Source organism: Hemitrygon akajei, chromosome 6 (assembly GCF_048418815.1).
Source record: "Hemitrygon akajei chromosome 6, sHemAka1.3, whole genome shotgun sequence".
NCBI classification, from domain to species: Eukaryota; Metazoa; Chordata; class Chondrichthyes; order Myliobatiformes; family Dasyatidae; genus Hemitrygon; species Hemitrygon akajei.
In genome coordinates, this window is record NC_133129.1 from 155,783,393 (window position 1) to 155,795,494 (window position 12,102).

Genomic DNA, 12,102 nt, shown 5'->3' on the forward strand with positions numbered 1-12,102 from the left:
ATTGTACATTTGAACCTTTGAATATGTTTTCCCAGTAGATATACTGAAAGGCAGTGAGGTCTAAAGGTAAATCCATGAAACAATAATGAAAAAAAAAATAGCAGTAAGAGGCTAAAGAGATGTCTGGATGTCTGGAGGCCACCACACCTTAAAGCTTCCACTTCTAGTATATTAAGGTTAACTGGTTAAATCAACCAGCAGTTAAACAAAAGAAAGCATTATCCTGCTGCAATGAAATTGAACTGTGGTCTTTTATTCATGTGTCTTTTTCTGTTCTTTTGAAATTATTGAATGATTTTTAAAATTAAGTGATACAATTCATTTAAACTTTATTAAATTGTGAAAAAGGTCAATGGTTTGTCCTGGAATTCAACAGAGTGGGACAATAGGAGCTGAAGTGTTAATCTGTTTACCATTTAAAAAAAAACATGTTTCAGAGATTTTAGATGTACTCTTGAGAGAGAATTATTGAACAATGTATTTTGAGAGGTTGATTCTTTGAAGGGACAGGTAATGTGTAAACAACTAAAAGTTTATTTAATGTATTTGAGGCTGTTTTAGAATTTATAAAACTGAGCAAATTATTTTCTAAGTGCTATATTTTATTACATCGTCGCTTAAATTTGTACTGCTGAAGGAAGCGTATTTCGTATTTAAGTGTGTTACATAAAATACTTTTCAAAGAGATGACAATAAAGGTTACTAAATGAAAACTCTGAAAAACTGTAGTTTGAATGAGTTTTTGCAAATTTTTGAATTTGTAAATCAATCTTACTGTCTGGATCATGGTTGCAGGAAGCAGGCTTCTTTTTTTAAGAATCAAAAAGTTCAGCTCTGGCTGAAGTCGATAAATTCAATAGCAAACTTGTGATTTTTTCCCCCTGGGTGTTCAGCCCCGGGGCTGGGACCCCGGCACAGCCGGTCAGGGGAGAGAGGGAACGGTTAACGTGACGGGACGGGGGATTGTTGGCTATCGGACCGGATACGGTGGTTGGTGATGGCGGGCTTGTTCGCACGGATCGTCTTTTATCCGAGTTTAGGCTACAACGTCTTCATGTCGAAGGTGTTCGACCGCCACTGGTATGACCGAATTGACCAGACCGTCATCATTGGGGCTCTCCCTTTCCGCTCGCTCACTGAGGAGGTAGGAGCGGGATTGGGGGGAAGAAGGCCGGTAGCTCCGGCCGGTGCGCATCTGGTCACCGTGAGGGAGGGCAGAGGCGTCGGGGGAGAATGGAATTGGGAAGGGCAGGTAAACGGGTCACAGAGAGGAGAAAATCTATAAATGCTGGAAATCTAAGCAATGCACACAAAATGCCGGAGGCACTCAGATGGCCAGGCAGCATCTGTGGAAAAGGAGGAGGAGAGGGCCGGGTAGGGGTTTGGAATGGGATTGGTGACTGGGAGGATGGAGGGAATTGGGAATGTGAAGGTGATATGGGTTCCGGTTGTTGGGCGGTGGGGGTAAGAGGAAGAGATCGACAACTAGCATTAGATTTGATAGAACTAAGAGGAGGCTACGAGAACCATCCTTGATAACACAGCCTCCCAGGCCAAATGTCGAGTCTTGACTTGAAACCTGCACAAGTGCTGACTGATCTATTGAGTTCCAGCACGTTTTGTTTAATGCTGCGGATTCCAGCAGCTGCAGTCAAGTGTTTCCTATTTGTACCCTTGCTGCATGGTCTGCTCAGTCGGGGAAAGAGACCTGGTGTTAGCTGATGGGTGGTTCAAAAAAAATTATCAGAGTACATATATGTCACTACATACAACCATGAGATTCATTTTCTGCGGGTTTACTTAGTAAATCTATAGAACAATAACAATATTCTAGTGAGGGTGAGAGAAATGTTGGGATAGACATTGCAGCGAGGAGTGAGGGAAGTGTGGAGATGGACGTTGCAGTGAGGAGTGAGGGAAGTGTGGAGATGGACATTCCACTGAAGATGAGAGACGTGTGGAGATGGACATTCCACTGAAGATGAGAGACGTGTGGAGATGGACATTCCACTGAAGATGAGAGATGTGTGGAGATGGATGTTGCAGTGAGGAGTGAGGGAAGTGTGGAGATGGACATTCCACTGAGGATGAGAGATGTATGGAGATGGACATTCCACTGAGGATGAGAGACGTGTGGAGATGGACATTCCACTGAGGATGAGAGACGTGTGGAGATGGACATTCCACTGAAGATGAGAGATGTGTGGAGATGGACATTCCACTGAGGATGAGAGACGTGTGGAGATGGACATTGTGCTGAGGATGAGAGACGTGTGGAGATGGACATTGCGCTGAGGATGAGAGAGGTGTTTAGATGAACATTACACTGAGGATGAGAAATGTGAGGAGATGGACATTCCACTGAAGGTGAGGGAAGTGTGGAGATGGACATTGCTGCAAAAAGTGAGAGACGTGGAGATGGACGTTGCAGCGAGGAGTGAGGGCAGTGTGGAGATAGACATTGCAGTGAGGAGTGAGGGCAGTGTGGAAATAGACATTGCAGCGAGGAGTGAGGGAAGTATGGAGATGGGTATTGCATTTTGGCACAAGAGGAGGCCATGGATCGATATATTGGAACAGGATTGGTAATTAAAATACTTGGTCACCGGGAAGTTCGGCTTTTAGTTGATGGAGCGGAGGTGCTCGACAAGGTGTTTTCCCAATTTATAGCGATCTCACCAGTGTTGTGGAGGCTGCATGGGGAGTAGCAGATACAATGGACAACCACAGTAGATTCACAATGAGATGTTGCTTCACCTGGAATGACTTTTTTGGGCCTGAATGGACGTGAGGGAGGAGGTGATTGGGCAGTGTGGCACTTGAAAAAGAATGTCAAGAATGTCAGAATTCCACATTTCAGTGTGGAATGTCCATCACAAGAAAAAGGTTCTTGCCTCCATGAGAATCTCCTTTAATATTTTTGTTGTACGATTGATTCATTAATCTTGTACTGTCGATCCAGCAGACATTTGTCTCAGTTTATAATGTTGCACCTTTAGTATTTCTTTATTCATTGCCTTTTTAAAATCAAATCATTCATTATAACTATACCACTTCATTTTTATGACTGATTGTATATTATACATCATCCATGGCTTCAATGCTGTTTCCAAACATCTGTAACATTTATAATTGTGTTCTGTATGGCAGATTGCATCACCTGGAGGTTTGGTTGATTGCTGAGCTGGGCAAAATGTTAGCAGATGTTTTGGCTCCAATCAAGAAGCCATCATCAGCGCGCAGTTGAGAGTGTCGTCTCCTTGGAATGCTGGCTTATGTACTTCTCTGGGGTCCAAATGGATATTGATTATGGCCAGGTCATAACTTCTAATCAATATCCATTCAGACCCCAGAAGAGTATATAAACTGGCATTCTGAGGAGACAACACCCTCAACTGTGCACTGATGATGGCTTCTCGATTGGAGTGGAAATGGCAAAATATTTGTAGACATTTCGGCAATCAACCAAACTTCCAAATAGCCAGCCTGAGCTACCAGTATTCCACAATATTTCGAAATCGTTTAATCTCATTTACCTTATGTGTGACTCTTTTATCTCCATTTCTGCTTTTAACAATCTGACTCCGTGCATAAATTTGTGTCCCTATTATAATGAATCCATCTGAGAATTTTGCTGTGGAATAGTTTTCGTTTCCTCTACAACCATTGTGTGAGTATGGTTGAATGACAGTTGAACTTGGTAAATGATTAATGTTCTAATTTGTCTTTCACCTTCTGCAAATTTTTGATATAGATTTTTTATTTGATGAGTTAAGTGGTATCAAGAAATTTTCATGAGTTCCTAAGCTAAACGGCCAGATTTTATATAAGCCTACCCGAGGCATAGTCACATCTATGAACATTTCATTTTCTTTCTTTGAGTAATTCTTAGTGTGTTTGGACTTCCAGCTAGTAACAAAGGAGAATGTGCGAGGAGTGATAACCATGAATGAAGATTATGAAACCAGGTTCTTTGTAAACACAGCTGAGGTAAGTGGAAAAAATGAATAAACAGATTTCCAGGTCATAATTTCAATTTTAGGAAAGGTTCTCCACATGATCAGAGAGTTACAAAGGACGACAGTTATTTTCATTATTGAGCTAGACAAATGAGATGTACAAAATGCAGTCATGTTTCAGGATTATGTAGCAGACTTTAATAATCTCAGAATTTCTGAAAAACAAGTGTAGTAATACTCATCTATCATCAGTCATTTTCACATTTTGCTTTTTCTGCATACTATTCCCTTACAGCACCATGAAACATTACCATTTATCAAGTGAAATAAACTGAGTTGTAAGGTAGTGACTTTGGTAGGAGCTTATTCAAATGTTGAAGTTTTATTCTTTAATGATCTGTAGCAATATATATCACTCTCAGTTATAATTTCCATTTCTTATCTGAAAATTCTAACTCTTGTAGTTCTGATAATCTTCTACAATTTTTTCCACATGACTGAACTTTGTGAGCCCTATGTCTTGGAAAGCTCCTTTAACATCTGTCACTCAAGCTCACTGCTGTTTTTATTGGATAATACACACAAACTTTTCTTGAGCTTGACCAATAGGTCTGAGATTCTTTCACTTTCTGTGGGCAAGCGAGGGGGGTGGTTGTGGAGGAAGGATGAGCAACATAACCGTGTTTACATAGGTTAGGGAGCTGTTCAACACATTGCAGAGAAGAGAAATATAGTTGTAATTGGTGATAGTGCAGCCAGGAGAATTGACACAATTCTCTGTTACAAGGACTGAGAGTCTTGATAGCTGTGTTGCCTGCCTGTGGTTCCTGAGTATAGTACAACTCATCTGACCTACAGAGGAGTTTGAAGTGAGGGGGAAAGAACCAGTTGTGGTGAGCCACATTGGTACTAATGACGTAGGAGTTAAGGGAATATGAGCAGCTAATGACTAAAATAAAAGGCAGTAACCTTGTCACAGGAGCAATACTTTCAGAGAGTTAAATGAGTGGCTCAGAGATTGGTGTGGGAGAAGAGTGTTTCAAGTCATGGCACCAGTATTGAGGATGGAAGGAGCTGTTCCAATGGGATGGGCTTCATCTGAACCATGTTGGAACCAGGGTCCTGGTGAATCACATAACTGGGGTTATGGATAGGACTTTAAACTAAATAGCAGGTGGTTGATTTCAACAAATCAGATAAAATAAAAAGGGAAGGCGAGTGCCAGAGAGCTTACTGAAGTCTCCAAAGTAAGAAAAAGACAAAGTTTAGATCGGAATAAAAATTTAACCTCAGATAGTATGGAGACAAATTTGAGAGGTGTAGTGAATACAGGACTGAAGATGTAATATTTGAATGCACACAGTATATAAAGACAAGATGGTCTTATAGAGCAGTTACAAGTAGACAGGTATGACATTGTAAGTATCGCAGAGTCAATGTAGAAAAAGGTCATGACGGGGAGCCAAACATCCAAGGATACATTTCTTATCCTAGGCAGCATAAAAGTGAAAGAGAGGATATGTATTAATGCAACAATTAAGAAGCTAGACGACTGAGAAACTTTAAAATAAATTCAGCAGAGGCGATATAGGGAAGAAAAGATGAAATGCTAAAAGTTTTTTTTGACGAGTAAAAGAGAGGGAGGAGAGAGTAGATTACGAGATGTTCTGTATTGAACTGTTGGAAAATTACGCCAGAGAAGTAGTAACGAGGGAAATAAAGAATAAGTAATTTGCATCAGTTTTCACTGTGGAATGCCAGAAATTCAAAAAAGTCAGGGGCAGAAGTGAGTGTAGTTACTATTACAAAGAAGATGCTTGGGAAGCTGGAAATCTGAAGGTTCATAACCAGATGAACTACACTCTAGGGCTCTGAAAGAGGTAGCTGAAGGCATTAGTAGTGATGAGTTAGGAATACTTTCAGAGGACTGGAAAATCACAAATGTGCTCCATTCTTTAAAACAGAAAGATAAGCTACAGGGAGAAAATAAGGAGAATGGAGTTGAAGGCAAATGATAAAACAGCCATTATCGAATGGCGGAGCAGACTCAATGAGCCTGTTTTTTTTCTGCTATCATTGTTTTTTTGTAAATTCGTTTGATTCATTTCTATTTTGCAGTAAGCAATTCTAGACAGCAAGTTCAATTAATGAAAGATGTGCTATAAAAGTATATGTTCAATAATTTACTTACCCAGTTTTACACAAACTTCAAGTTTATTTGAAACATAACCCATGTTAATATTTGGATGTTTTTGATATGATTGGAAGGAAGTTTGTAAACGAATGTTGATTCTACCTTGAGATCGTTAACAACTTACAGGAAGTGGAGCAAATGTTGCATGGTTTGAGATGGGCCTTTGCTCTGTAAGCTTTCATTTTCAGATTGGAGTTTGTATTTCAGGAATGGGAGTCACTTGGAGTCGAACAGTTAAGACTCAGCACAGTAGATATACTTGGTGTACCAAAATTGGAAGATCTGAAGAAGGGCGTTGATTTCCTTACTAAATATCGTAAAAAAGGAAGCTGTGTCTATGTGCATTGCAAGGCTGGACGCTCCCGGAGTGCCACTATGGTAGCAGCATATCTAATTCATGTATGTTGACTCATGCTAATTCTTATAACAGTAAACTTTCAATACCAATAGCTTTAATTTGGATCTTGTACGTTAAGGCACATCCTAGATGTATTGTTAAAGTTTGATGCTAAGCCAAATAAGAAATGATCAGATAGGATGATCACAATTTTGGTGAAAGTGGTGGATACTGAGAGCACTTCAATTGAGGAAAGACATTAAAGTTCAGGAATGGCATTTCAAATCTGAAGATGTGACTGCCAATTAAGATCAAGGGGAATTCATAATGTCTACATACTTTTTTAAGTTTGGTAACTATTCAGAATTACTAAATAAATAGTTATTTGATGTTTATAACTGTTCATTTGGTAATTATTCAATATTACCAAGTGAATAATTATAAATATGAAATAATGATTCATTTGGTGAGCAGTTCAACTTTGTACATTTGCTGTATAATTCTAATATATTTTTATAATCAGTAAAGTTTAATTATTACACAATTGTAAGTTTAATGATACTGCAGGGTATCTGGCTGCTGAATCTTCATTCCCTTTATAGAATTGAGTACAAAAATGTAAATTTGTTCAATATTCTTCATGACATTTTTAATGTGGTGGTAAAATAGGTTTTCAGAGTGCAGGCTAGCTTCACAGACGGAATAATGGGTGGCATCACTTTTATTGGGAAAGCTATTTAAATTACTTTAAAATGGCTGTAATTTAAAAAAAATACAACAAATTTTATTATTTCATTTGGTACGTTTTGAAACTTACTTTCTTAGCATTGGGAATGTTCAATTTCAAATTCTGATTTTGGCAATTTAAAAACTGGAATCTATCAATGGACAGCAGAGCATTTTTTCCCTTAGAATCTTGTGTCCCAAATTATTTACATTAAGCAATAAACAATAATTAAGCAGTTTTCTCTGGAATTATTTTTGTAATGAGGTTTAAACCATCATTTTTGTACATATTACAACTACTTTGGAGGTTTGATTCCAGTGGGCAAGCAATAAGTAATTGCCCCTGCCTCTCCCACTTTAATCCCCTGCTGTATTTTTCATATATATTTTGTGTGCACACTTATTTTGCTGTCTTCCTCGTTATTCTCTCCTCTAATCATCTTCAGCCTATTTATATGGTATTCAGATCATTTCACTACATGCATCACCAGCTGATATTGTTAAGTTGCTGAAATGCTTCCTCTTATTCTAATTAGTATCCAGTTCCATATCTCTGTATCTAATGTTTTGTATATTTGCAGAACAATGCTGCAAATGTGATCCTTTCGTTTTTCTATAGTATTTTTCTTTCTATTCAGTTTTATTCTTTACTAAACTTATTAGCCTTAATTGCATTGAAGTATGTCCCTCAATTGCTGGGTTTGGCTAGTTTTGTTGATTTAAGGGTACATGGGGATCAAATATTTTATAACCCCCCTCTTGTTCTTCAATGTAATTTTATATGGTTGTTTAGATTGAATCTAAAATAGCACCCACGTTGTTCCTGCTGCTTCCTTTTTCCCCAATACTCCAATTTGTAGTCAGTTCTCAGTCACATTTTTAACAAAGCCACTGGCTGCCTAATATTGCTTTATATTTTAGTGCAATGAAAAGCAATTAGAATGAAGCATTGATCTAATAACAAGTGTTTGAACAAACATTTAAGTTTTCATTGATTTGTGTAGAGGAATGATATTATATCAGTTGAGCTACAGTATAACATTTTGAAGGTTATGTAATAACTGTTTAGAAACTATTCATTTTATAACTGTTTGTTCCTATATTATCCTTAGCTACATCATTGGAGTCCAAAGAAGGCATGTGAATATATTGCATCTATCAGATCTCATATTGTTATTCGCAGTGGACAGTTTAAGATTCTGAAGAACTATTATTGTGAACTTTTCTCGGAGGAGTCAGATGTCTTGGGTGAAACAAAAAGTGCTGCAGCTTTCAAGTCATAAAGGATTCCAGTATGGACATAAATACACTACTGCCTTTAAGTAACTCCTACTGATTAAAATTAACAAAAGGAGGTTGCAATTAAGTTCCAACTTTGTGATCACCAGATTTCAGCCATGAGTTAATCTTTGTTCTTACTGGTGCACGAATAGAGTACTGAACAGCCAATTTTGAACAGTTTATTTTGTTGAAATGTTTGTTATTTATTGAAAGATGGTGTTAAAATAGTTTTCAATCCTAAGGAAGTTATTTTTGGGGAAAAAAATTTACATGTTAGAAACTTCTTCACTCATTGTTAATTTCTGAGTATATGCGTACAAATTTTCTGAACATGTGTATAGAAACTGTTATGTTGTTACGTTGAAATTGCTGTATCAGCTTGCGCCGGTGAAAGGATATTGCAACTTCTTTATTCACAAAGACACATTTGATGGCATTAGTCCCAAGGAAAAGCAAACTTTTTTTGTTATTTATGTGATTTGTAAATGTTATCTGAAAGGGAGTAATTCCATAAATCCATACTTTCAAAAGGAGCTGCTCAAATTGCACCTTCTGCTGAAAATTTGGGATTGGAGAATTACTCCTCTACACACCTTTTTAACAAAATATTTAACATGTTAATATATAAAATGAATATCTTTGTAATTAAATTTATAAATAAATAATTTTAGACTTGTCAATTTAGACTTGTTTGGTATAATTAGATATTTTTGATGCAAGTTATGCTCCAAATTCAGGTCTCAACTGTGTAGTTCTGACACTACACAAGATACAGTAGTGCTGGAGAGGGAGCAGAGAAGATTCACTAGGATGTTGCCTATGCTGGAATGTTTTAGTTATAAGGAGAAACTTAAGAGGCTAGTTCTCTTTTCCCTGCAGATGGGGCTTGAGTGAGATGTATAAAATCATATGGAGTAGAGAGGGTGGACTTCAGGAAACTTCTCTCCTTATTACCTTATCGAAGGTGAATATAACTAGAGGACATAGATTTTGGGTAAGGGGAAAGAGTAGATCGTTTCACCCAGAAAATACGTGAATGCGCTGCTGGAGAGAGTGTTAGAAGCAGAGTTGCCAATTATCCAGATGAGCACCTCAATTATCTAGGCATACAGTTGCAAGAAAAAGTTTGAACCCTTTGCAATTACCTGGTTTTCTGCATTAATTACTCATAAAATGTGGTTTGATCTTTACCTAAGTCACAATAATAGACAATTTGCCTAAACTAATAACATACAAATAATTGTACTTTTCAGGTCTTTATTGAACACACTGTTTAATCATTCACGGTCTAGGCTGAAAAAACTCTGAACCCTTGTATTTAAAACTGGTAGAACCTCCTGTAGCAGCAATAATCTCCATCAAACATTTCCATGTAGCTGCTGATCGGACTTGCACAAGGGCGAGGAGAAATTTTAGATCATTCCTTCATATTTCAGTTCATAAATATTTCTGGGATACCCTGCATGAACAGCCCTCTTCAGGTCATGAAGATATCTCAGGCATCTCAATTGGGTTAAGGTCTGGGCTTTGACTTGGCTATTCCAAAATTTTTTTTTACCCGTTCTGTTGTTGATTTACTCTTGTGTTTCGGATCATTGTCTTGCATCATCCAACTTCTATTAAGCTTCAGGTGACAGATGACTAACCTGACATTCTCCAGTAAAGTGTATTGATACCATTTTGAATTCATTGTTCCCTCAACGAATGCAAGCTGTCCAGGCCCTGAGACAACAAAATAGCCCTAAACTACGATGCTCCTCCCACTACGCTTCACAGTCAGGATGAGATTTTTGTGTTAGTGTGCAGTGCCCTTTTACCTCCAAAAACAGTGGTGCGCATCTCTGCCAAAAAGTTCAATTGTTGTCTCATCTGCCCACAGAACATTGTCCCAGAAGTGTTGTGGAGCATCCAGGTGATCTTTTGCAAACCTGCGACTTGCGCAATTTTTTTTGGTGAGCAACGGTTTCTCACTGGTGTCCTTCCTTGAACACCATTCTTACTCATTGTTTTTCTTATAATGGACACATGAACAGAGACTTCAGCAAGTCCTAGAGATTTTTGACTTTGTGTGTCTTTTTTATAGGGCAGGACATCTCTTCAACCCACACCACCAATCTCATCTCATTGATTGGAATACCTGACTCCAATAGCTTTTGTAGAAGGTATTGCCCCAGAAGTTCACATCATTTTTTGAACCTAGACTGCGATTGTTTAGATAGTGTACTTGGTATTGACGAGAAGAAGTACAGTTATTTGTGTTATTAGTTTAAGCAGATTCTGTTTATTATTGTGACTTAGATGAAGATCAGACCCACATCTTATGAGTATTTTATGTAGGAAACCGGGGTAATGGCAAAGGGTTCAGAAACCTGTTCTTGCAACTCTAGGCATCTATAAGCCAAGAGCTGGAAGGTAGGATTAACAAAGGTGGGCAGGTGTTGTGTTGGACTGAATAGCCTGTTTTTTGCTGTATAACTGTAACTGAGGACTGAACTGAGATTTTGTCCTCATCAATTTTCCAGTCCTTTCCACTTCATGCTGCTATGCTAACAAGGTTAAATAAAGAGATCATTATCATACAGGCAATTATTATCACTCCAAGCCAATTCCAAAGATATTCAAGAACAATTTAAAGATTTCTCCAAGCTGCTCTGCCTGAGCCATAATGCTAATTGTCATTTTCCCACAGAAATGTTGCTGACATTGAAAACAAGGTTAACTGATGATTGAAAGCTATGTTACTCTACTGCACTGCTGAAGTTTGGTAACTTGAGTAATATAGTTTGGCCTCATGGCAGTAGAGGAGGCCAGAGAGGGACATGTAAGAATGGGAATGAGAGTTGAAATTGGCAGCCACTGGGTGACTTAAGAGTTACTCCAGCATTGTGTGTATTGCTCTCAAAATGTTAAACATTTTATAATTATTAAGTGCTGGAATGAATGCACTGTGTGAAATTGGAAAGCAATTGTAACTTTGCAAAAGTTACATAAATACTATTTCCTGAAAAGTAATTTTCCCAATATTTAGCTAGGGGAAATTCTTCACACATGGAAACCAATGTCGTGTTTTCAGTTGTTTCTAAGGTAAGAAATTGAAAGCCCTGAACAGATCCTGATGGGTCGCCTTATGGGTATGGTATGGGAAGAGAAATAATTACAATATGTTCTGTAGATATGACTGAATAAATTTGAATGGGATAAGGAGATAGTAGTTTCATTTGGCTGGACAATACGATGAGAAATTGAAGGCAATGATCCTAAATGTGGGAAGAGAATTTATATAGGGGAACCTTTCTCTGGCTGTAAAACTCATTAAGGATGTCAATAAAGTATATCTGAAGTAAAACTAGTGTAATGAAGAGTAATCAACTGTCATTGTGTTCCATCACAAGAAGTGCTTGTGATTCACAGTGATGACGTTGCTGATCCATCTTTCTAGAACTCTGTTTGTTCCTGGAACTGGAATGATGTTGGCGAGGGTATATGTTTCGCCTATGACCAGCTAGCTGTCTGAGAACTGATCGTTTACAATGAATCAGAGTAAAACAGACCAATAAGAACATTTGTGAACAAAATGGGGTTTATATCAATTCAGTAACCTTCAT

At 38.0% G+C, this 12,102-nt stretch overlaps 1 protein-coding gene across 1 annotated transcript; it reads left to right on the forward strand.

Annotated features, from left to right (window-relative positions):
• Positions 1-948: 948 nt before the first annotated feature.
• Positions 949-9,177, forward strand: ptpmt1 (protein tyrosine phosphatase mitochondrial 1). The gene is made up of 4 exons (XM_073049639.1): positions 949-1,144; positions 3,910-3,990; positions 6,361-6,552; positions 8,329-9,177. The coding sequence occupies exons 1-4, from the start codon at positions 998-1,000 to the stop codon at positions 8,497-8,499; spliced, it is 591 nt and encodes a 196-aa protein (XP_072905740.1). The 5' UTR covers positions 949-997; the 3' UTR covers positions 8,500-9,177.
• Positions 9,178-12,102: the final 2,925 nt, after the last annotated feature.

What these genes read in the sequence shown, in the direction of transcription:
- ptpmt1 (XM_073049639.1), top strand. Translation starts at nt 998, where the DNA reads ATGGCGGGCTTGTTCGCACGGATCGTCTTTTATCCGAGTTTAGGCTAC. An exon ending in TCCGCTCGCTCACTGAGGAG is followed by an intron (nt 1,145 to 3,909) that starts GTAGGAGCGGGA and finishes TTGGACTTCCAG; the next exon opens with CTAGTAACAAAGGAGAATGT. An exon ending in TCTTTGTAAACACAGCTGAG is followed by an intron (nt 3,991 to 6,360) that starts GTAAGTGGAAAA and finishes TTTGTATTTCAG; the next exon opens with GAATGGGAGTCACTTGGAGT.